The 25,469-nt window shown below is 41.2% G+C and overlaps 2 protein-coding genes across 6 annotated transcripts in view; one reads left to right on the forward strand and one right to left on the reverse strand.

The window, feature by feature from the left end:
- Positions 1–25,469, reverse strand: part of TBCD (tubulin folding cofactor D) — a 162,110-nt gene that overhangs the window by 92,746 nt on the left and 43,895 nt on the right. The gene's annotated exons all lie outside the window — the stretch shown is intronic.
- On the forward strand, positions 12,684–24,276 carry ZNF750 (zinc finger protein 750). 4 transcript variants are annotated; one of them, XM_075351435.1, is made up of 4 exons: positions 12,684–13,042; positions 20,984–21,089; positions 21,234–22,614; positions 23,281–24,276. In XM_075351435.1, the coding sequence occupies exons 2-4, from the start codon at positions 21,038–21,040 to the stop codon at positions 23,864–23,866; spliced, it is 2,019 nt and encodes a 672-aa protein (XP_075207550.1). In that variant the 5' UTR covers positions 12,684–13,042; positions 20,984–21,037; the 3' UTR covers positions 23,867–24,276. The 4 variants fall into 4 exon arrangements, with proteins under 4 accessions (XP_075207550.1, XP_075207552.1, XP_075207553.1 ...); XM_075351436.1 differs by lacking the exon at positions 12,684–13,042 and adding an exon at positions 14,186–14,290; XM_075351437.1 differs by lacking the exon at positions 20,984–21,089.

The following is a 25,469-nucleotide window of genomic DNA, read 5'->3' on the forward strand; positions in this document are numbered from 1 at the left end:
GGAGGAAGTGAGCGCTAGTCCGACTGACCCATAGGGCGTCAAAATGAAGGGAAGGAGGAAGCGAGCGCTAGTCCGACTGACCCATAGGGCATAACAATAAAGGAAAGGAGGAAGCGAGCGCTAGTCCGACTGACCCATAGGGCATCAAAATAAAGGGAAGGAGGAAGCGAGTGCTAGTCCGACTGACCCATAGGGCATAACAATAAAGGGAAGGAGGAAGCGAGCAGTAGTCCGACTGACCCATAGGGCATCAAAATAAAGGGAAGGAGGAAGCGAGCGCTAGTCCAACTGACATATAGGGCATAACAATAAAGGGAAGGAGGAAGCGAGCACTAGTCCAACTGACCCATAGGGCATCAAAATAAAGGGAAGGAGGAAGCGAGTGCTAGTCCGACTGACCCATAGGGCATAACAATAAAGGGAAGGAGGAAGCGAGCACTAGTCCGACTGACCCATAGGGCATCAAAATAAAGGGAAGGAGGAAGCGAGCGCTAGTCCAACTGACATATAGGGCATAACAATAAAGGGAAGGAGGAAGCGAGCACTAGTCCATCTGACATATAGGGCATCAAAATAAAGGGAAGGAGGAAGCAAGCGCTAGTCCGACTGACCCATAGGGCATCAAAATAAAGGAAAGGAGGAAGCGAGCGCTAGTCCGACCAACCCATAGGGCATCAAACTAAAGGGAAGGAGGAAGCAAGCGCTAGTCCGACCAACCCATAGGGCATCAAACTAAAGGAAAGGAGGAAGCGAGAGCTAGTCCGACCGACCCGTAGGGCATAATAATAAAGAGGAGGAAGCGAGTGCTAGTCCGACCGACCCATAGAACCATCAACATAAAGGGAAGGAAGAAGCGAGCATTATTCTGACCGACCCGTAGGGCATAAAAATAAAGGGAAGGAAGAAGCGAGCACTAGTCCGACCGACCCATAGGGCATCAAAATAAAGGGACGGACGAAGAGAGCACTAGTCCGACCTCCCCGAATCTGGTGATAAAAAGTTGGAGGAGCCATTGAAAAAAAAAAATGGCGGAGAGCCAATTTGCTATTCTCTGTTATCACCTAATGCTTACAGACAATATATAATGGGAAAACCTGAAGAAGGAACGAGCAAAAACAAAACTTGTCGTGAAATGTTCGGGCATCAAAATAAAGGGAAGGAGGAAGCGAGAGCTTGTCCACCCGACCCAAACCTGGTGATGAAAGGCTGGAGGGGGCCCTTGAACAAAAATAGGTGGAATGCCAATCTGCTATTCTCTGTTATCAGCTAATGCTTACAGACAATATATAATGGGAGAAACCTGAAGAAGGAACAAGCAAAAACAAAACTTGTCCTCAAATGTAGGGCAGCCCCCTGGGCATCAAAATAAAGGGAAGGAGGAAGCGAGCGCTAGTCAGGCCAACCCAAACCTGGTGATGAAAGCCTGGAGGGAGCCCTTTAAGAGAAAGAAAGAAAAAAAACTGGTGGAGAGCCACTCTGCTATTCTCTGTTATCAGCTAATGCTTCCAGACAATATATAATGGCATTAATGGAGCAATAAACGAGGGCGAGGACGAGACAGATTCATCACATGGCTTAGCACCGGAAACGCGTTTCTTGACATACACGGGGAACACCTAATAAGGCTTGGCGGAAAAGCAGCAGGATCAAACCCCGTGTAATGATGAGAATAATAACAATAATAAGAAGTCACACGCCCAGCACGGCCCGCCCAGGCTTCGGGTACACAGCTAAAACCTCCTCAATCAGCCTGTTTATCATCGCCGCACTCTGCGGGCGGACAGTAACACTGCCAAACCGGATAGGGTGGGAGGAAAAATCAGCTCCATACATCCAGAAAAACACATATACCAAAACAAGAAGAGAAATAAAAACTCTTCCGGTAACGCGTTTCGGAAATGCATTGCTTACAATCTGCGAAACGCGTTAATATAAGCGTACGTATTAGTGTCCAAAACGCGTCAGCCTCTGACCAAGCTAAAATATGAGTTCCTAAGTGCAAGCTATATAAAGTAGTTTGCTTAACCCGAATCCGAAGAGTAAGCCCAAAACGCGTCCGCACACATTATTCCCGTCTCCATATTTGCTCACATACTCCATCCAAATAAAAAATATCAGAAAACAAAAAGAATGTTTCTGAAATCCATTGCGAAACGCGTTGATATAAGCATACGTATTCAGGTTTCATATCCAAAACGCGTCAGTCTCAGACTACAAGTAGAGCTAAAAACTAAGAATGCGTCAGCACTGGAGACTATACAAAGTGGTTCACTAACCCATATATCTCCCCATGTCTGAGACTAAAGACCCAAAACGCGTTCATTTAAGCATATCTTCTCGTATTTCATGTCCAAAACGCGTCAGCCTCTGACCACAAGTAGAGCTAAAAACTAAAATAATATGTCGGCAGTGCAGGCTATATGAAGTAGTTTACTAACCCATACTTCCCCACATTTATGAGAATAAGGACTATATGCCCAAAACGCGTTCATATAAGCATACGTATGTGGGATTAATGTCCAAAACGAGTCAGCCTCTGACCACAAGTAGAGCTAAAAACTAAAATAATATGTCGGCAGTGCAGGCTATATGAAGTAGTTTACTAACCCATACTTCCCCACATTTATGAGAATAGGGACCATATGTCCAAAACGCGTTAATATAAGCATACGTATTCGGGTTTCATATCCAAAACGCGTCAGTCTCAGACCCACAGGTAGAGCTAAAAACTAAAATAATATGTCGGCAATGCAGGCTATATAAAGTAGTTTACTAACCCATACTCCCCCCCCCTTCATTTATGAGAATAAGGACTATATGCCTAAAACGCGTTCATATAAGCATACGTATGCGGGATTTAGTCCAAAACGAGTCAGTCTCTGACCACAAATAGAGCTAAAAAACTAAAATATTAATGTCGGCAGTGCAGGCTATATAAAGGCCAGATTTATGAGAATAAGGACCATATGCCCGAAACGCGTCGACTGTTGGCATCTTCCATAAATAAGAAAAAGATTACAAATCAGATGTAAAACCAAGAGAATAACCAGCTCGGTACTATAGTGCGTGTCACTGTTTTTGTTTTTTTTTTTTACATAAAGCAAATCTAGTTTACTAACGCGTTTTAATCCTGCTTTTCTTCCATGCCCTGAGAATAAGGACTATATTTCCGAAACGTCACTTTTTCGTTTTTAATCAATATCTGCAGTCCGGGACTTGCATCCTCCTTGATCTGTGAGGATTGCTGTGCATCAATCTTACAAAGAGTGATAGGCCTGATGCTCATAGCAAACGACAGATTTGTTGACGCATTTTGGTCATGATTAACACCCAAGCTAAAAAACACAAGGTTTTTTAATAAGCTATCATTCATATGACTTATGATACATAACACCACTGTAAGGATCGGTGAGGATTGCTGTCCATCACCAGGGCTAGGCCTGAAGCATAGAGCAAACGATAGGTTTGTCGACGCATTTCGGCCATGATTTACAAGCAAGCGAAAACACTAGACATTTTAGTATGCCATCATGCATAAAACACAACTGTAAGAATCTGAGAGAGGACTGCTGGGCAATACCAGTGCTAGGCCTGAAGCACACAGCAAACGACAGAATTGTTGACGCGCTTCGGTCTTGGTTTACAAGCTAAAATACTAGAGATTTTAGTAAGATATGATGCATATGATTTATGATACATAATACTACTGTAAGGATCTGTGAGGATTGCTGGGCATTCACCCGTGCTAAACCTGAAGCATACAGCAAACGACAGATTTGCCGACGCGTTTCAGTCATGATTTACAACTAAGCTGAAACACTAGACATTTTTGTAAGCTATCATGCATATAAATTATTATACATAACACTAGTGTAAGGATCAATGAGGATTGCTGCCCATCAACAGGGCTAGGCCTGAAGTATAGAGCAACAGATTTGTTGACACGTTTTGGTCATGATTTATAAGCAAGCTAAAACACTAGACATTTTTGTAAGCCATCATGCATATAATTTATGATGCATTCCATTGAGTAACACTGGTGATGCACAGCAATCCTCAGTGTGCTAGGTCTGAAGCATAGAGCAAACGATAGGTTTGTCGACGCATTTCGGCCATGCTTTACAAGCAAGCTAAAACACTAGACATTTTAGTACGATATCATGCATAAAACACCACTGTAAGAATCTGTGTGAAAATTGCTGGGCATCACTAGTGCTAGGCCTGAAGCATACAGCAAACGACAGATTTGTCGACGCGTTTCGGTCTTTGTTTACAACCTAGCTAAAACACTAGACATTTTAGTAAGATACGATGCATATGATTTATGATACATAACACCACCGTATCTGTGAGGATTGCTGTGCATTATCAGTGCTGTCTGACGCATACAGCAAACGACAGATTTGTTGACGCATTTCGGCCATGATTTACAAGCAAGCTAAAACACTAGACATTTTAGTACGATGATATGCATAAAACACCACTGTAAGGATCTGTGAGGGGATTGCTGTGCATCACCAGTGCAAGGCCTGAAGCATACAGCAAACGACAAATTTGTGGACGCGTTTAGGTCATGATTTAAACCAAGCTAAAATACTAGACATTTTAGTATGCAATCATTCATGTAATTTATGATACAACACACCACTGTACGGACCTGTGAAATGACTGCTATGCATCACCAGTGCTCTGGCTGAAGCATACAGCAAACGACAGATTTGTCGACGCATTTCGGCCATGATTTAAACCAAGCTAAAATACTAGACATTTCAGTAAGCTATCATTCATGTAATTTATGATACATAACATCACTGTACGGATCTGTGAGATGACTGCTATGCATCACCAGTGCTAGGCCTGATGCACAGAGCAAACGACAGATTTGTCGATGCATTTCGGCCATGATTTAAAGCAAGCTAAAACACGACATTTTAGCACGCTATCATGTTTAAAATTTATGCTACATAACACCACTGTGAGGATTGCTAAGCATCAGTGTTACAAAGTGCGCTAGGCCTGATGCACAGAGCAAACGACAGATTTGTCAACGCGTTTTGGTCATGGTTTACAATCAAACTACGAATAAACAGTACATGCCAAAAATACATAGGGGAACATCTCTAAAACTAGCTAAGATTCAGAAGCTTCAGCTACAAGGGCTGTAGGGACAGCGGTCACTGTCGGACCCCTGGCATTTTAGGGGACCCCAAAATGCGTCCCCCCCTTCCCCCTGCCATTAAAAATTATATATACAGATTATAAAGGTGGTCCAGGAGCCATGTCGTAGGCAGACCCAATGTTTGAGGAGTGGATCAAGCCCCAGAAAGGAGTTCACCGACGCGTTTTGGTCGTGCAGTTCATGTATAAGGGCAAAATGGCTGAAATGCGTTAGTGTGAAGGTATTTTTCCATGTCAGTGCCTTGCACCTGCTGAGATGCTTCGGTGCAGGATCTGATCCTCGAGTATTATAGCTGTAGCCTACAGGTATTAAAACGCACCTGCTGCCTCCCGCCCACACCGTGCGCAGCCGGCAGGTTGTGACATGGAGACCTCGCCGAGCCAGCCGCAGCTTCCCATTACAGGGCAGGCTCAGCTCCGCATCCCCACCATGGCCGCTCTTAAAGCTGCGGCGTGCAGGAATCTCATCACCTGCCAATCTGATCAGTGGCGGATTATAAGATTTTCTGGATTATCAGACATAAGACGGCTGCCGTAACGGTTGTTAGAGAGGCCAATCTCATCTATAAGGAGGGAGATGGGAAGGGACAGAGATTTGTGGCTCTGATGATGACGTTTCCTGCATTGTGCATATGACAAACCAGAAATACAAGACTGGATGGTTCTTGTTGGTTTAACACAGCCCCGACCTCAACTGTCACCCACCCGAGTGTCCAGCCCCCCGAGTGCTGAGGACAGAAGGGCCGGTCACTGCCTGCAACAAGAAAACACCTCCCTGAAATACTCTGTGCTGCTGGGACCTGCTCCTTCCGCTATGTATCTCTGTGACCTCCTATAAGATCAGTGCTCTCCTCTCCTGAAATACTCTGTGCTGCTGGGTCCTGCTCCATCCTCTGTATCTCTGTGACCTCCTATAAGATCAGCGCTTCCCTCTCCTGAAATACTCTGTGCTGCTTGGTCCTGCTCCTTCCTCTATGTATCTCTGTGTCCTCCTATAAGATCAGTGCTCTCCTCTCCTGAAATACTCTGTGCTGCTGGGACCTGCTCCTTCCTCTATGTATCTCTGTGTCCTCCTATAAGATCAGTGCTCTCCTCTCCTGAAATACTCTGTGCTGCTGGGACCTGCTCCTTCCTCTATGTATCTCTGTGTCCTCCTATAAGATCAGTGCTCTCCTCTCCTGAAATACTCTGTGCTGCTGGGACCTGCTCCTTCCTCTATGTATCTCTGTCCCCTCCTATAAGATCAGTGCTCTCCTCTCCTGAAATACTCTGTGCTGCTGGGTCCTGCTCCTTCCTCTATGTATCTCTGTGACCTCCTATAAGATCAGCGCTCTCCTCTCCTGAAATACTCTGTGCTGCTGGGTCCTGCTCCTTCCTCTATGTATCTCTGAGTCCTCCTATAAGATCAGTGCTCTCCTCTCCTGAAATCCTCTGTGCTGCTGTGGCCTCATTCATGGCTTCTGCACCCCGCCCGGGCTCATTACCGCGGCTGGGTTTAGGAGTTTCGCTGATATATATAGAATGGAATTAGTGACTGGACGTGATTTATACAGACGGATCCTTTATAAATAGATGTTACGCCACCGCCCGGGACCGGAGCGTCCAGCGTCATCCCAATCCTTATCAATAAAGTTCATTCGAATTTTTGTTTCCCTATCCAGAACCCAGGAAGCCGCACTATGGGGAAACTTCAAAATTATAGGGGGGCCGCAGCTTCATCTCTGCTCCTTTCCCCTATCCAGTCCCTGGTACCAGCAACAAAACAAATAACAATCTTTACCTTTTTTATGGTTTTTTTTCTAATTTTTTATTTAATTTCTTAATTTTTTATGGTTTTTCCTATTCTACATTTTATTTTTTACACTTTTTTTTACAATTTCAATTTTTTTTATTTTTGTCACTTTTGCTCTGTAGCGAGCAAAAGTGATACAAAATAAAAATTTAAATAGGAAAAAAATTAGATTAAAAAAGTAAACAAAATAAAAATTTAAATAGTAAAAAAATTAGATTAAAAAAGTAAACAATAAAAATTTAAATAGTAAAAAATTTAGATTAAAAAAGTAAACAAAATAAAAATTTAAATAGTACAAAAAATTAGATTAAAAAAAGTAAAAAAAATAAAATGTAGAATAGGAAAAACAATAAAAAAGTAAAAATAAAGAATTGAAATAAAAAATTAGAAAAAACCATAATTACATTAAAAAAAAGGTAAGAATGTAGAGAAATAAATTGGAAACTGCAACAAGGAAAAAAATAAATAAATGTAGAAATAGATAAAATCGATACATACTAAAACATAAGAAAGAAAAAGGAAATAACAAAATAATTGGAAAAAGTACAATTAAAAGAGAAAATACATTAAAATAAAAAAAAAAAAATTGAAAATATTAGAGAACGGGAAAAAGAAAAAAAAAATGTAGAAATAGAAAAATAAAATTGGTAAGAAAAAAACAAAAACAAGAAAAAAATTGAAATAAAAAAAAATAAAGAAAAATTGAATAGATAAAAATGAAAAAAAAACATTTCTAAAAAAATAAATTAGAAAATAAAAAAAGAAATAAATGTAGAAATAGAAAATAAAACCATAGAAAACGGGTAAGAAAAGATCAAAAACAGAAGAAAAAAAATTGAAATAAAAAATAGAAAACTTAAAAGAAAGAAAATTGAATAGATAAAAATAAAAAAAAAAACCAAAAGATTTCTAACAAAATAAATTAGAAAATAATAAGAAAAAAAAGAAATAAATGTAGAAATAGAAAATAAAACCATAGAATACGGGTAAGAAAAAACAAAAACAGAAGAAAAATAAATGAGAAAAAAACAACAAGAATTAAAATTGAATAATGGAAAACTTAAAAAAAGATAACATTTAACACAAAAATGAAAAAAAATGTAATAAAAATTAGAAAAAAATAGAAAAAAAAATAGAAAACGGTAAGAAAAAATAAATGTAGAAATAGAAAAATAAAACTATAGAAAATGGGTAAGAAAAAAAATGAGAAAAACAAGAATTAAAATAAACAGAAAAAGTAAATAAAATATAAATATATAATTTAAAACAGAAAAATGAAAAGAAAAATTGTAAAAAAAAAAAAAAGATTAGAAAACAGTAAAAAAATGTATTGATAGAAAAATAATGCATAACATAATAACAGTTAAGCAAAATAGAAAATATAGAAAAACAAAAAAAAATAGTAAAAAAATAAATAGAAAAGAAAATAGTAAAATGAAAAACAAATATAAACAATACAAAAAAAAAGGTAAGAAAAGAAAAACTGAAGTAAAAAAATTTTGGAAAAATAAAGAGGGAAAAAAAAAAAAAAAAAAAAAGAAAAACAAAAAGGTAGAATAAACAGAAAAAAAAGGTCATACGAGGAGACACCTTGTTCCCATGCGTCCTGATCTTCTGGCAGGGGTCCAGGAGGTGTAAGACACAAAACACCTGTCTCTTGTAGAAATAAATATTTGTCTTCGAGATACAGAAAATGTAAAATGTTCCCATCGCGATAGTGAAGATACACGAGATATTGGAGTCAAAGCGAATACAAAATATAAAAAAATAAATAAGAAAGGTGGCTGATCCAGTCGCCATTGATCAGATGAGATTTATCCAAATCCCTCACTTTCGCCGGGGATGACATCAGGAGAACATGGCCCCCGGTAAACCCCCATAAGGCTGGAGGTCCGACCTGCAGACTGGTGCTGGCCACTCATCGTCAGGGCTAAGAGACTGTTAGAAAAAGTTGTAAATAACACATGGGACTAGACCACTAGTGATGTAGAAGAAATCTACAAGGTCCCAAAAAGAGTCATGGTGGGCATCTAACGCTTTAGGTTGACGTTTGAAGAACAGTTGATTGAGCAATCACCTGATGATCAATCGTTTCGCATCCAACGTTTCGCCCACATTGGACGTTACACCAGTTGCTTTAGATGTTCAATGACTACAGACGACTGGTCTTTCAAGGAATATTCAGATTGCTCAAAGGACGAGGAATCTCTATTTTGTTCCTAACGTGGCCGACTTCTTGTCAGACGATGGCGGTGTGATTGTTACCAGATTTCACAAACACTTGGTTGAAGTCAACCATTTTTATCCCAAATAACGGGCCCCAACATCATTAAGATGGATACCCTTCCAGATGGAGAGGGGAAAAAGTGATCGAAACAACATGATTGACCCTTCATGGGGAGGATGGTCAATGGAATCATCCAAGATCTGTCTTTGAAAGAAGCTTCTCAAAAAGATGTTCCGTCCTTCACTCATCTAATATTTAAGGCCACTTTGGACTTCCGCAATGGCCAATGTGACCTAAAATGCATATGGACTAGAGGATCTTTCGATAAGTGATTGGTCAACTGTCAACCTACTTCTGTCTTATGGGTACAGCCACCATGACGTAGCTGAGGATCCAGCCTTCTCCCTATTGATACAAAGCACCTGGTGATGGAAAGTGTCTACTATGTTGTGGTGACCAAAGAAGAAGTTTGGGGCAAAAGTGACCAAATTAGATAGAAGCAGGTTAATGGATGAAGAACCGGCGATCACATGATCAATTCGTAGACGCAACTGCTCCCAACTTAGTCCATACAGGTTCGTTACTCTTGTAGCCTTTCATGTTCAATGACTATGGATGACCAATCTTTCTGGGAATGTTCAAGGACAAGAGATCTTTCCTCCACCTGCCAAACAACGTTCCTTACATGGCCGACTTTTTTCCAGACAGTAGTGGTGCCCAAACATCATGAGGATGGATGATTTTCCATGTGGAGAGAGGAAAAAGCGATTGAATGATAAAACTCAACATGATCGAACCTTCATGGGAGGGAGGAAGGTCAATGGAATGGGAAAACGCTTCCTTTAAGGAAGATCTTTCAACCTATCTTTCTTTTAAAGAAGGTTCACAAAAAGAACTTCTGTCCTTTGCTCTGGAATCGCCTAAAATTTAAAGCCGGGTTGTACTACTGTAATGGCCAATGTGACCTAAAATGCATATGGACTAGATGATCTTTCGATGAGTGGTTGGTCAACTGTCAACCTACTTTTGTGTTATGGGTACAACCACCATAACTTGGCCGAGAAGCCAAACTTCTCCCTAAAAATGACATGAAGGACCTGGTGATGGAAAGTGTCTACTGTGTGGTGACGAAAAAAGAATTTGGGGGCAAGAGTGACCAAATTAGATAGAAGTAGGTCCATGGTTGAAGAACAGTTGATCAAATGATCGATTTGTAGACACAACTGCTCCCAATTTAGTCCATATTGGTTTGTTATCCTTATAAACCTTTCATGTTCAATGACTACGGATGACCAATCTTTCCGGGAATGTTCAAGGACAGAAAGATCTTCCATCCGACCTTTGATCATCATGGCCGATTTCTTTCCAGATGATGGTGGTGAGTCATCGGTTGGCTGGAACAATCCATGTTAGATTTCCCACATTTTTGGCTGAAAGCCTTTATATTTATCAACAAGAAAAGGTAAAAAATCGTGGACTAAAGTCCATGAAAAAGGCAATAATCCATAGGGTGTGGGGAGTACGTAATCCAGTGATGAAATGCAGCATGCCCACTCCTTCTCGGAGGATGATCAATGAGATGGTCTGGCTCTTACTTGTATGGAGCTTTTTACACCAGATGTTTCCCCGAAAACATCTTCTCGAAAAGATCTTCTGTCCTTCACCCGGTTGTCAAGAAAACTGTATGGCCAGCAAAATGATCGCTCAGCAGACGATGGGTCAATCAACCGTTAACCTACTTCTGCCTTGTGGGTACAGCCACCTTTAGCAAGATATGCGTGACCCCCATAATGGAGCTGAGGAGCTGGTGATGGGACGTGGCTATTGGGTGAAGACTCAAGAAGGGTTTGGAGGCCAAATTTTGCCTTTAGAAGCAACAATATAAACCACAAAGGACAGCTAGGTGCTGAGTGAGGAGGACCACAAAATGGCCACTGTCAGATCGTTATGTGATGGGTGATGGAAAAAGAGAGGCCGTACGAAAAATGTGAGAAAGAGGTCGGTAAGACAAGTGAAGAGGACGTGTCCAGAGCGCTAAGTACCAGTACGGCCCCACTGTTGGGTGATCCATTAGGCAATGGGTGTGTTCACACAGCTCAGAAAAGCAGGAAATGTGGGTAGAGGACACGAGGGGCGACCGGTGATTGTCCCCAGACACTGCTGTCTGAGGTGTTACAGATAATAGCAGGACTGACAGCGATAATATACAACAGTCGCTGACATCGATGGTGGAGGAAGGGGTGACGCCACACTCTGGGAGCGGGACGACGCCGCCGACACTCGGGGAGCGGGACGACGACGCCGACACTCGGGGCGCGGGACCACGACGCCGACACTCGGGGCGCGGGACCACGACGCCGACACTCGGGGCGCGGGACAACGACGCCGACACTCGGGGCGCGGGACAACGACGCCGACACTCGGGGCGCGGGACAACGACGCCGACACTCGGGGCGCGGGACAACGACGCCGACACTCGGGGCGCGGGACAACGACGCCGACACTCGGGGCGCGGGACAACGACGCCGACACTCGGGGCGCGGGACAACGACGCCGACACTCGGGGCGCGGGACAACGACGCCGACACTCGGGGCGCGGGACAACGACGCCGACACTAGGGGCGCGGGACAACGACGCCGACACTCGGGGCGCGGGACAACGACGCCGACACTGGGGGCGCGGGACAACGACGCCGACACTCGGGGCGCGGGACAACGACGCCGACACTCGGGGAGCGGGACAACGACGCCGACACTCGGGGAGCGGGACAACGACGCCGACACTCGGGGAGCGGGACAACGACGCCGACACTCGGGGTGCGGGACAACGACGCCGACACTCGGGGAGCGGGACAACGACGCCGACACTCGGGGAGCGGGACAACGACGCCGACACTCGGGGAGCGGGACAACGACGCCGACACTCGGGGAGCGGGACAACGACGCCGACACTCGGGGAGCGGGACAACGACGCCGACACTCGGGGAGCGGGACAACGACGCCGACACTCGGGGAGCGGGACAACGACGCCGACACTCGGGGAGCGGGACAACGACGCCGACACTCGGGGAGCGGGACAACGACGCCGACACTCGGGGAGCGGGACAACGACGCCGACACTCGGGGAGCGGGACAACGACGCCGACACTCGGGGAGCGGGACAACGACGCCGACACTCGGGGAGCGGGACAACGACGCCGACACTCGGGGAGCGGGACAACGACGCCGACACTCGGGGAGCGGGACAACGACGCCGACACTCGGGGAGCGGGACAACGACGCCGACACTCACTGGGCTCAGTCCCCATCTCATTACCTACATCACTCTAGAGCCGTTTCCTCCCTGTGGTTTTAGGGTGTGGCGCCCGTGGACCTGACACTTCTCAGTTCTACAAAATTGTTTTCAGTTTTGAGTTGCAGCTATGGGTACAGGCAGCAGGTACAGAGCTGAGCACACCGGCAGTGTCAGGAGCTGAGGTCTGCTGCAGATACAGGCTGAGCACACCGGCAATGTCAGGAGCTGAGGTCTGCTGCAGGTACGGGGCTGAGCACACCTGCAGTGTCAGGAGCTGAGGTCTGCTGCAGGTGTAGGGCTGAGCACACCGGCAGTGTCAGGAGCTGAGGTCTGCTGCAGGTGTAGGGCTGAGCACACAGTGCTGGGCTGCTCGGGGCGCTGGAATATCAGGTGCATCTCCACCGCCTCAGGGTGCGACTCCTGCACTTTAAATCCCTCCCTCTGAGACAGCAGTGATCAGTTGTCCTTGTGAGGAGCAGAGAACAGGTCCTTCTCCTCCACCTCCTCCTCCTTCTCCTGCAGCCACTCTCTCCCCGGAGGACTCCGTCTGGTAAGTACGACCCCACACTCTATTTTGCTACTTCTCATCTTTTCTCAGCGCTCGCTGTGCTGGGAGCCGACACTTTCTTGGCGGATCCTTTAAGACGGCAGCAGCAGGTGTCTTGCCCGGACTTATTTCCCTAAATTACGGAGGATCTGAACTTCACCCGGACTTGTAGAGTTTTAGAAGTTTTGTAGAAATAGAAATAAGGCTGAAAGACGGGATCGATGGACGGGGGGGCACGGGGCAGAAGAGAAGACAGGACGGGGGGGGGGGCAAAGAAAAGGGGGGAGCCAAGACAGAACGGGGGGCACAGGGCAGAAGAGAAGACAGGACGGGGGGTAAAGGGCAGAAGAGAAGACAGGACGGGGGGGGCAAAGAAAAGGGGGGAGCCAAGACAGAACGGGGGCACAGGGCAGAGGAGAAGACAGGACGGGGGGGGTGCAGAAAGGGGGGGGGCAGGACGGGGGGTACAGGGCAGATGAGAAGACAGGACGGGGGGGAGCAGAAAAGGGGGGAGCCAAGGCAGAAGAGAAGACAGGACGGGGGGCACAGGGCAGAAGAGAAAAGACAGGACGGGGGGCACAGGGCAGAAGAGAAGACAGGACGGGGGCACAGGGCAGAAGAGATGACAGGACGGGGGCACAGGGCAGAAGAGATGACAGGACGGGGGCACAGGGCAGAAGAGATGACAGGACGGGGGGCACAGGGCAGAAGAGATGACAGGACGGGGGGCACAGGGCAGAAGAGATGACAGGACGGGGGGGCACAGGGCAGAAGAGATGACAGGACGGGAGGCACAGGGCAGAAGAGAAGACAGGACGGGGGCACAGGGCAGAAGAGAAGACAGGACGGGGGGCACAGGGCAGAAGAGAAGACAGGGGCACCGGTGTCATATATACAGAAACCTAGAGACACATACACACATTAATATATACATACACACACATATATATAATATCATATATAATATATATATACACACACACGGACACATATGTATCTCTCACACCCTCCCATTACACACACACTGGAAATCTCTTTCTACCAGTCAGACTAGTTGGACGGCTCACAGACGCTGGCGCTTGCGACACTCTCGGGCCGGGTGACAGTGGCAGGTCCCGCACTTATGCAATCCATGCCACATCATAGGTTTTGGCTGGGACGATGCCCTCGCACATAAACCACCGCCACCTCCCCTGAGAGGCGCCACTCACGCCGCCAGCCTCCGCAGCCGAGAAACCCACTCAATTCACGGTGAGATTTAAAAAGAATACTTATACTAATACTTATGCAACTTTTATATTTTGATTTAAAAAAGTATGTGAGCAAGGATGGTTGACCTTAGGGAGATCAACATCCACCACTGCGGAGACACCATCACGTGTTTCTCAACGCAGTGATTCTAGAGCAATGCCCCCTGGGAAATATTCAAAGCAAGAAGGCCTGCGGAGACACCATCACATGTTTCTCAACGCTGGCAGGTTACTAGCCAGGTCTTTCACCGGGAAGGAACAACCACGGGAAGGGCAGTCTCCAGTCAAGGAGACCACCTATGCCAAACATGGTATCCATCCACAGACAGCTGTTTCGGGGTATTTGCCCCTCATCAGTGTGGAGTAGGAATCTGGCTAGTGGGAGCATTGCCTAGTAAAAGACTATGTGAGCAAGGATGGTTGACCTTAGGGAGATCAACATCCACCACTGCGGAGACACCATCACGTGTTTCTCAACGCAGTGATTCTAGAGCAATGCCCCCTGGGAAATATTCAAAGCAAGAAGGCCTGCGGAGACACCATCACATGCGTTGCACTGCGTTGAGAAACACGTGATGGTGTCTCCGCAGTGGTGGATGTTGATCTCCCTAAGGTCAACCATCCTTGCTCACATAGTCTTTTACTAGGCATTGCTCCCACTAGCCAGATTCCTACTCCACACTGATGAGGGGCAAATACCCCGAAACGGCTGTCTGTGGATGGATACCATGTTTGGCATAGGTGGTCTCCTTGACTGGAGACTGCCCTTCCCGTGGTTGTTCCTTCCCGGTGAAAGACCTGGCTAGTAACCTGCCAGCGTTGAGAAACATGTGATGGTGTCTCCGCAGGCCTTCTTGCTTTGATTTAAAAAAGGAGGTGGGCGCTAATATTTATGCAAACTATCTTTCTATTTAAAAAAAAAGGGTGCTAATATTTATGCAAACTTTTTATTTCAATTTAAAAAGGAGGGCACTAATATTTAGGCAAACTTTTAAATGCGATTTTAAAAAGAGGAGGGTGCTAATATTTATGCAAACACATTTTTTTCTTCTTTAAAATGAAGTGATGAAGTTGCCAGAAACTCAGAGGATTTAGACAGAAACTGGAGACAATGGGATGCAATTGCAAATGATCTGCGCCCATGGATATGCAAAAAGGGACAGCAGCCCCGGCCTCAGATGGCCGCGCTGCTGTTTGTTGTGACAACGGTCACCTTCAGAGGGGGGTAATTAGCCCGGGCACTGCAAGGTATAACAGGCAGATACTGAGCCAGGCATGTCCGGGCTGCCGCCTGCTGTCCTGCCTGATACCAGACGTGTCCTGCCCCATTGTGCAGCTCCGTATTGTCAGTCTAATGTGGAGCGTATTCCCATTATACCCTGTATGATGGGCTCCGATAGGGGGTCTACCATCCAAACTGCAAGCCCTGGCATGCCCTGCAAATGAGGGGGCACTGTAAGCTACAAAGCACCAAAACATATCATACAAACATATGAAACAAAACTAAAAAATCATAAAAAAAAAAAATCATAAAAAGTAAAACAAAATACAAAAAAATATCTAAGAATTAAAATAAAACTAAAAAAAAAACAAAACTAAAAAACAAAATATTAAAGCCACAAATATACAAAAAATAAAAGTACTAAATTAAAAAAGATAAAACCCCACCCCCAAAGATATAAAACAGAAATAAAAGATAAAACTAGGAAAAAAAATAAACAATCAAAAGAAAGCACTAAAAAAATAAATACAAAAAAATAAAAATGAAAATATACAAAATAAAACCCTAATGAGTAAAAAAAAAGGATCTACACATACATATAAAATTTTACATATATATATATATTTTATATATATATTTTATTTATATATATATATATATATATATATATATATATATATATATATATATATATATATTAAAATTTTATTATATATACATATATATATATAAATATATATAAAAATATATATACATATCATTTTATATATAATTATATATATATAAATAATTTTTATACACATATATATAGTTTTATATATATATATATATATATATATATATATATATATATATATTTTTTTTTTTTTTTCACGAAACACGTTGCCAGATTGAAAACAATATATTAAAATATGAAAATTAATACAATTTTTGATTTTTCCTCTATTTAGAGTTTTTTTGTATATTTTTGTAGTAGCTAATGTTTTGTTAGTGTGAGATATATATTTTTTTCTTAATAATAATAATAATAATTTTATTCATTTATATAGCGCTATTAATTCCGCAGCGCTTTACATACATTGGCAACACTGTCCCCATTGGGGCTCACAATCTAGAGTCCCTATCTGTATGTCTTTGGAATGTGGGAGGAAACCGGAGTACCCGGAGGAAACCCACGCAAACACGGGGAGAACATACAAACTCCTTGCAGATGGTGTCCTTGGTGGGATTTGAACCCAGGACCCCAGCGCTGCAAGACTGCAGTGCTAGCCACTGAGCCACCGTGCCGCCCCAAATATTGATCTGTTCATTATTTTAATCTGGCAACGCGTTTCGGGGTAACAAAAAAAAAAATTTCTACAAACGCAGTTCTATTTTAGATGCTCACAGACTTCCAAAAAATAATATATTTATATTTTTTAATCTTACTTTAATACATATATTTTTTTTTAATCTGCTAACGTGTTTTGAGCATCAGAATATTAAACATTTTTTTAAAATATTTTTTAATCTGTCAACGCGTTTTGAGCATTATGAGCAAATATTAAAACAAAAGTGTAAATAAAAAAAAAAGGTACAGATTTGTTTGTATATATTATATACACACACAAATCTATACATTTTTTATTTATATTGTTTTAATATTCTAGTACTCAAAACGCGTTTAAAAATAGAATTAAAAATATATATTATATATAAAAACACACAAATCTATACAATTCTTTATATTTTTAGTATTCTGATGCTCAAAACGCGTTGACAGTTTAAGAAATATATAAAAATTAAATATTTTTTTAAAACTGTCACCGCGTTTTGAGCATTAAATTATTAAAACAATAGTGTGAATAAAAAAAATTGTACAGCTGTGTGTATATATTATATGCATACACACAAATCTATACAATTTATTTATATCTTGGTGTAATATTCTGATGCTCAAAATGCGTTTAAAAATAGATTAAAATAAAAAAAATATATATATTATATACATATACACAAATCTATACAATTCTTTATATTTTTGATTAATATTCTGATGTTCAAAAGCCGTTGACAGTTTAACAAATATATAAAATTAAAAAGAATTATTTTTACTTTTTTAAACATTAAAATAAAATAGTGTAAATAAAAAAATTTAACAGATGTGTGTATATATTATATACATACACACAAATCTATACAATTTATTTATATTTTGGTTTAATATTCTGATGCTCAAAACGCGTTGACAGTTTAAGAAATATATAAAAATTATGTATATTTTAATATATTTCTTAAGCTGTCAACATGTTTTGAGCATCAGACTATTAACAAAAATATAAAGAATTGTATAGATTTGTGTGTTATATATATAAAATAAAAAATAAAATAAAAAAACTAAATTTTTAATCTTTTTTAAACGCGTTTTGAGCTTCAGAATATTAAATAAAATATAAAGCATTGTATAAATTTCATTGTGTGTTTATATATATATATAATTATATATAAAACACATAACTAAATGCTTAATTTTGTTTAATACTTTGATGCTCAAAACGCGTTGGATGATTAAAAAAATAAAATAAAAAATAAAGGTTTTTTTGGACAGTTGTAAATGGCAAACACAAAGTGTGTGGGTAGAAATTATATCCACCAATTTTTTTTTGTTTCCCGAAACGCGTTGCCAGATTATAAAGGAACATGTTTTGGCTTTTCTCTGGAGCCCTCGGTTTCCCGTCGTCAGCTCTTTTTTATATATCAGTCTCCACGTCGTACTAATATGATCTAACCACTTAAAGAGAATAAAGACATTTCTTCAGAAACTGGTGCCCCGGGGCGTGCGAGCAATTAGTTTCCATGTTTCCAAGGGTTATCTGTCAGGGGTTTTGTAATAATCATCATTAAAATCATGATGCTTGGAGCGAATGGTGAAATCAACTTTTTTTTTCATTTTTTTTTTTTTTTAATCCATGCCGTAACACATCTTAAGTCCACAGACATGAGAACGGCACTGCAGCCCTTTCTCACGCCGCCTTCAGTATCGCTGAAAATAGAGACGTGCCAGTACAAGCCACACGTACGCTGCACAGGGAAAACGAGGAGGGAAGGAAAGCTCCCACTGCTCTCACTACCTGGAAAAGCTACAAAACTACTCATACAAAAGATAAAAAAAAATTGAAACAATTCCAATTAAAAAAAAAAAAAAAAAAAAAAAAAAGATATAAATGCAACATAAAAGTAAAACATAACATGTGAGAAAATATATATATATATATATATATATATATATATATATATATATATATATATATATACACACATATAACCCCAAAAATATAAAAGATGTACAAATGAAAACAATATAAAATTAAAAAAAAAAGATAAAAGCAATATAAAAGTAAAACATAAAATATGAGAAATGCTAAAAATTATATATATATATATATTATATATATATATATATATATATATATATATATATATATATATATATATATATATATATATATAATTTTTAGCATTTCTCATATTTTATGTTTTACTTTTATATTGCTTTTATCTTTTTTTTTTAATTTTATATTGTTTTCATTTGTACATCTTTTATATTTTTGGGGTTATATGTGTGTATATATATATATATATATATATATATATATATATATATATATATATATATATTAAAAGAAACCAAAAACATAAAAGATGTACAAATGAAAACAAAAAAAAAAAAGATATAAATGCAATATAAAAGTAAAACATAAAATGTGAAATATATATATATATATATATATATATATATATATATATATATATATATATATATATATATATATATATATATATATATATATGTATATATAAAACCCCAAAAATATAAAAGATGTACAAATGAAAATAATATAAAATTAAAAAAAAAGATAAAAGCAATATAGAAGTAAAACATAAAATGTGAGAAATGCTAAAAAATATATATATAAAAAACCCAAAAATATAAAAGATGTACATATGAAAATATAAAATTTAAAAACAAAAAAGGATATAAAAGCAATATAAAAGTAAAACAAAATATGAGAAATGCTAAAAAATTATATATATATATATATATATATATAACACCCAACAATATAAAAGATGTACAAATGAAAACAATCTAAAATAAAAAAAAAATTGGAAAATTATAATATATAAAAAAAGATGTAAAAATGTAAATTTAAAAGTAAAAACAAAAAAGAATTCTAAAAATAAAATATATCAAAAAATATAAGAAAAAAAGATGTAAAAATAAACAATGTAAATATATATATATATATATATATATATATATATATATATATATATATATATATATGTATAACCCCAAAAATATAAAAGATGTACAAATGAAAACAATATAAAATTAAAAAAAAAAGATAAAAGCAATATAGAAGTAAAACATAAAATGTGAGAAATGCTAAAAAATATATATAAAAAACCCAAAAATATAAAAGATGTACATATGAAAATAAAAAATTTAAAAACAAAAAAGGATATAAAAGCAATATAAAAGTAAAACAAAATATGAGAAATGCTAAAAAATTATATATATATATATATATATATATATAACACCCAACAATATAAAAGATGTACAAATGAAAACAATCTGAAATAAAAAAAAAATTGGAAAATTATAATATATAAAAAAAGATGTAAAAATGTAAATATAAAAGTAAAAAAAAAAGAATTCTAAAAATAAAATATATCAAAAAATATAAGAAAAAAAGATATAAAAATATAAACAATGTAAAAGTAAAAAAATAATTGATTGATATACTTTTAATAAAATAAAAGTATATAAATGAAAAAACATAAGAAAAAAGTAAAAAGAATTCTTAAAATTATTATAATAAAATATAATCAATGAAAAAATATTAAAGAAAGATGTAAAAGTGAAAACAATATAAAAGTAAAAAAAAAAAAAGGTTCTAAAAATTATTAAAAAATATACCAATGGAAAAAAATACAAATATATAAAAAAGATGTAAAAATGAAAATATAACTGTAAAGAAACAAGAATTGTGAAAAATAAAAAATATATAAGTGAAAAAATGTAAAAGAAAAAAGTAAAAGTAAAGATAAAAAAAAATAAAGAAAAAAACAATAATCCCATAAAAAAAATAAAAAACATAATTTATAGTAAAATAAAAAAATAAAATAAAATTATAAAATACTAAAAAGTAAAAAAGTTCTACGAGAAACAATTATAAAAGTAAATAAAGTTTGTTTCTGCTCCTAATTTTAATTCATTTCGTAAAGATTTCCTGTAATGGAACATTTTTGAAAAATTGCTTTGAGTTTTGGAGGTGTTGACTGATTTTCGAGGTGTTGGAAAAGTACAACCCTGGGAGGCATTGGGAGTTGTAGCTTAAATTCGTCTCTATTTTAGGCCCAGAGAATAATCCTCATACTGCCCCCTACTGACAGATATTAATGAGGTGGATGATTTAATTGCAGGTCCGCCCCGGAAGATCCTTGGCTTGTAGAGTTGTCAATAACCCGCCTAATATAATGAGTATCACCCCCTTGCTAAGCCAGTTTGCCCGGCCGCCCAGTCAGTCAGGTATGTGGATTAGGAGAGTCATAGTGAAATCATTGGGAGATGAAGTCTCCTCAGATACAGAAAGACAATGTTTTCTTTCAATCTATAACACAAAAAGTGAAAAAAAAAAAGTTTCCTAACTTCTTAACTTTTCCTTATTTGCAGATACAAACAACTCTGAACTAACGGGTGAAAAGAAGTGGAAGATCTTCTGTAAGGAAGCTTTTGAGGGTCAACCAAGAGGCTTCAAGATGTCGGGGAAGGAGCGTAAGCCCAAGAAGCCTCATTACATCCCAAGACCTCCAGGAAAGCCGTTCAAGTACAAGTGCTTCCAGTGTCCGTTCACCTGCAACGAGAAATCTCATCTCTTCAACCACATGAAGTACGGGCTTTGCAAAAACTCCATCACTCTCGTGACGGAGCAAGACAGAGCGGTCAAGAGCCCAAAGTCAAATGGTATGGAGCCTAAACAGTTGGCCCCAGAGGGGTTGGTGAAACCCACGCCTGTTTTGGCCAATGGACAGCTTGACATCACCAGAAATGATCTTAATAACAATGCAGACATCACAAATAAGGAGGCCAAAGCTCAGGTGGAAAAGCTGGTCAACCACAAAGATGTGACTGTACCCTCGTCAACAAGGAATAGCCCGGTGTCAAAGCTGATGGCTACTGAAGGAGTTTTGAGACCCTCAGCCTTTATGCCGGTTGGTACAGAAAGAAGTCACCTACCAGAAATCATCCCACCGGTAGGCCCAGTCAAAGGAGTTCATAGCGAAGGGTCTGCATTCCAAAGATTAGTGTCAACCCCATGGAAAACTGCAGAACTGGTTCCACCTGAGCTTGGTCCAAAGCCAACAATCCCAAATTACATCCGACCAATGATACCGGAATATAAGTATTATGAAACTGGGATGCCTGGTGTCCTTCCGTACATGTACGATAGCTCAAGGATATCAATGTATGGCTCAACAGATCACAGACTCTTCCGTCCTCACCCCATTCAATCTTCAGGACTCTCCTTGCCAAATCCGATTAATCCATCAATTGACTACAGACTGATACATCAGTTCCAGCAGAGCTCGTCCATGCAGTACGGCTTCTACCGGCCGGCCGAACACCCCTATTTACAGTATGGCCTCAAGCTATCTCATGGCTTGACCAGAGCTCCTACAGCGCCAAGCATGGACAACACAACTTTCCTTTACCCAACTTCCAGCCCACCACTTTTCTATCCCTTAGACCCATCTCAAAAACAAGTGGACTGTCAAAAGGAGGTTCTTCTCGGTCAAGACAAGCAAAAACATGAAGGAGAGGGATTGAAGATGAGTCCGCGGGCCGCCAGTGCCGCTACTGGCTCTCCCGGTAGACCAAGCCCGACCAACTTCACTCAGAATAGTCAAAGCCTTGAAGGAATTTTCGACCTGTCCAGCAAATCTACCTCTTTGTTAGGAAAGTGGGACAGCGTGGGGCAAAACCCAACAGCTTTCAAGCCTGTGAGGAAGAGCACGGACTCCCAACCTTCACTGAGCCGAGGAGAGTCTCCATGGTAAGTTGTATTAAATCGCCTTGAAATTACCGTAGTTGGTTCATCCCCTTGATTTTTGACAAATTCAACTTGTCCCTGACGTAGATGGGATTCTATGTCGTAAGTTGGGGCAATAAAAATTGGCTGTGGTGTGGTGTTAGATTCAAAAATAGTTGTCCGCTTCTGTGGATTTTAATGGCATCCATCTGTGGAGACCTTCCACTTTGCCCTTGACTTCCAACAATGATTCATATCAATGTAGACAGAGGAGGTTCTTTGATTTTGTCACAATGTTCGTCTGCAAAAGAGTTGGTCGATCCCGTAGATTTTTATGGTTACAACTTGTCCTCAATGTCTCATGAGGAGACCCTTCTTTCTATGCCTTGCTCCCCTGGGTCTCATGACCAGCTCTTACCATTCTCTTCCAAATTGGAACCTGATAAGCAAATGTAGACATATAGGAGACTCTTGAGGAGATGTTTACTTTTGACATTAGTTGGTTGATACCAATTTTTCATGGTACCTTCCACCTTGTCCTCGAAATCCCATGATGATTCATACCTTGCTCCTTCCGAGGCTCTCAATTACGTCTTGACGCCCCCTCATATATTGAATAAATGTAGCTAGTTGAGAAGCTTTTAAAAAAAGAACATATTCTTAACCTGGCCCATTTTTTTGTCATTTCAGCTCTGGTAATGAAGAAGTCATGTCCTACACTGATACAGATGCCGACTGTGACACATCAACGAGCGGTGATGATGAAGCATTCATACCACTCAACCTTTCCAAGAAGGTAGAGTTAGAAACGGAGATGTCTCCAGAACAACCACCAGCCGACTTCATGGAGCAAGACATGCCACTGAACCTGTCGGTCAAAGACTCGGACAGGAAAGACAACGTGGGAGAGTCATCTCCAGATCAAAGGCCGCATTCGCCGAGCCAAGACACCGTGAACATGGCAGACGTAAAGGCAATGATGGAGCACTGCGACGAACAGAAGCAATCAGCGGCAGTGGCCCTTTGTCAGCTGGCATCGTACAGCCCAGTTCCAGCTGCCCGGCCAGTGGAGGAGGACAGTTTGGAAACGCAAGGAGCTAAACCGGAACAATCGGCGGTGATCTCTCCCAGTGAAAGAAAGGAAGACTGCTTTGGCAAACCAGGGGGTCAAAAAAGAGGGAACTCCAAAGACGTGGGCAAAAAGGCCGCCAAGAAACCAAAAACATCTGACTGCAACAGAGTCTTCACCCTCCGGAAGAGGCAGAGGATGTCCTAAAAGGTGTCCGCCCATCTGGTTTTTCCTGAGAGCTGCTTTTCGATGACTAGCTGTGGTCAGACACTGACGAAGTTCTTGCCGATGAGCGCGGACTCTTAATGAACTGATGAAGCTAATATTTAGCGGATGTCCTCTCCCCGCCCCTGCTGCTTGCCCCATCCCCCCCTGCGTAGGATACGGGTGAGGACGAAATGATATTTATATATTGGTAATATTTATTTTTGTATAAAGCATAGCCGGTGATGCTGCTGGAGAGGGTGAGGGGCTGACGTCCGCCGTATGGCTGTACACACTCGGGGGGCTTCACGTTCGGTTTTCTGTTTGTTTTTTTATGTTTCTGCTTTAAACCCAAAATGAAGAATTAAAAAAAAAAAAAAAAACAATAAAATAAAAAGCTTTATTTCTCAGAATTCTCTGTGGTTCTTACAGGCTAATGAGTGGGTCCGAGTGGGCCGGTCTCACCACCACCACAATGTCGGCACACTGCTCCTCCAAAATACTCTGTGCTGCTTTAATTGTGACTTTATGAGTGCTCGTGGTGCCTGCTGCTGCACAGAGTATTTTAGGATACATCCTAAATTAAGTCACGTCATGTGCGGCGCATCCCTGACCAGTCACGTCATGTGCGGCGCATCCCTGACCAGTCACGTCATGTGTGGAGCATCCCTGACCAGTCACGTCACGTGCGGCGGATCCCTGACCAGTCACGTCATGTGCGGCGCATCCCTGACCAGTCACGTCACGTGCGGCACATTCCTGACCAGTCACGTCATGTGCGGAGCATCCCTGACCAGTCACGTCATGTGCGGCGCATCCCTGACCAGTCACGTCACGTGCGGCGGATCCCTGACCAGTCACGTCATGTGTGGCGCATCCCTGACCAGTCACGTCATGTGCGGCGGATCCCTGACCAGCCACGTCATGTGTGGAGCATCCCTGACCAGCCACGTCATGTGTGGAGCATCCCTGACCAGTCACGTCATGTGCGGCGCATCCCTGACCAGTCACGTCATGTGTGGAGCATCCCTGACCAGTCACGTCACGTGCGGCGGATCCCTGACCAGTCACGTCATGTGCGGCGCATCCCTGACCAGTCACGTCACGTGCGGCACATTCCTGACCAGTCACGTCATGTGCGGAGCATCCCTGACCAGTCACGTCATGTGCGGCGCATCCCTGACCAGTCACGTCACGTGCGGCGGATCCCTGACCAGTCACGTCATGTGCTGCGCATCCCTGACCAGTCACGTCATGTGCGGCGGATCCCTGACCAGCCACGTCATGTGTGGAGCATCCCTGACCAGCCACGTCACGTGCGGCGGATCCCTGACCAGTCACGTCACGTGCGGCGCATCCCTGACCAGTCACGTCATGTGCGGCGGATCCCTGACCAGCCACGTCATGTGTGGAGCATCCCTGACCAGCCACGTCACGTGCGGCGGATCCCTGACCAGTCACGTCATGTGCGGCGCATCCCTGACCAGTCACGTCATGTGCGGCGGATCCCTGACCAGCCACGTCATGTGTGGAGCATCCCTGACCAGCCACGTCATGTGTGGAGCATCCCTGACCAGCCACGTCATGTGCGGCGCATCCCTGACCA

Source organism: Anomaloglossus baeobatrachus, chromosome 5 (genome assembly GCF_048569485.1).
Source record: "Anomaloglossus baeobatrachus isolate aAnoBae1 chromosome 5, aAnoBae1.hap1, whole genome shotgun sequence".
Classification (NCBI taxonomy): Eukaryota; Metazoa; Chordata; class Amphibia; order Anura; family Aromobatidae; genus Anomaloglossus; species Anomaloglossus baeobatrachus.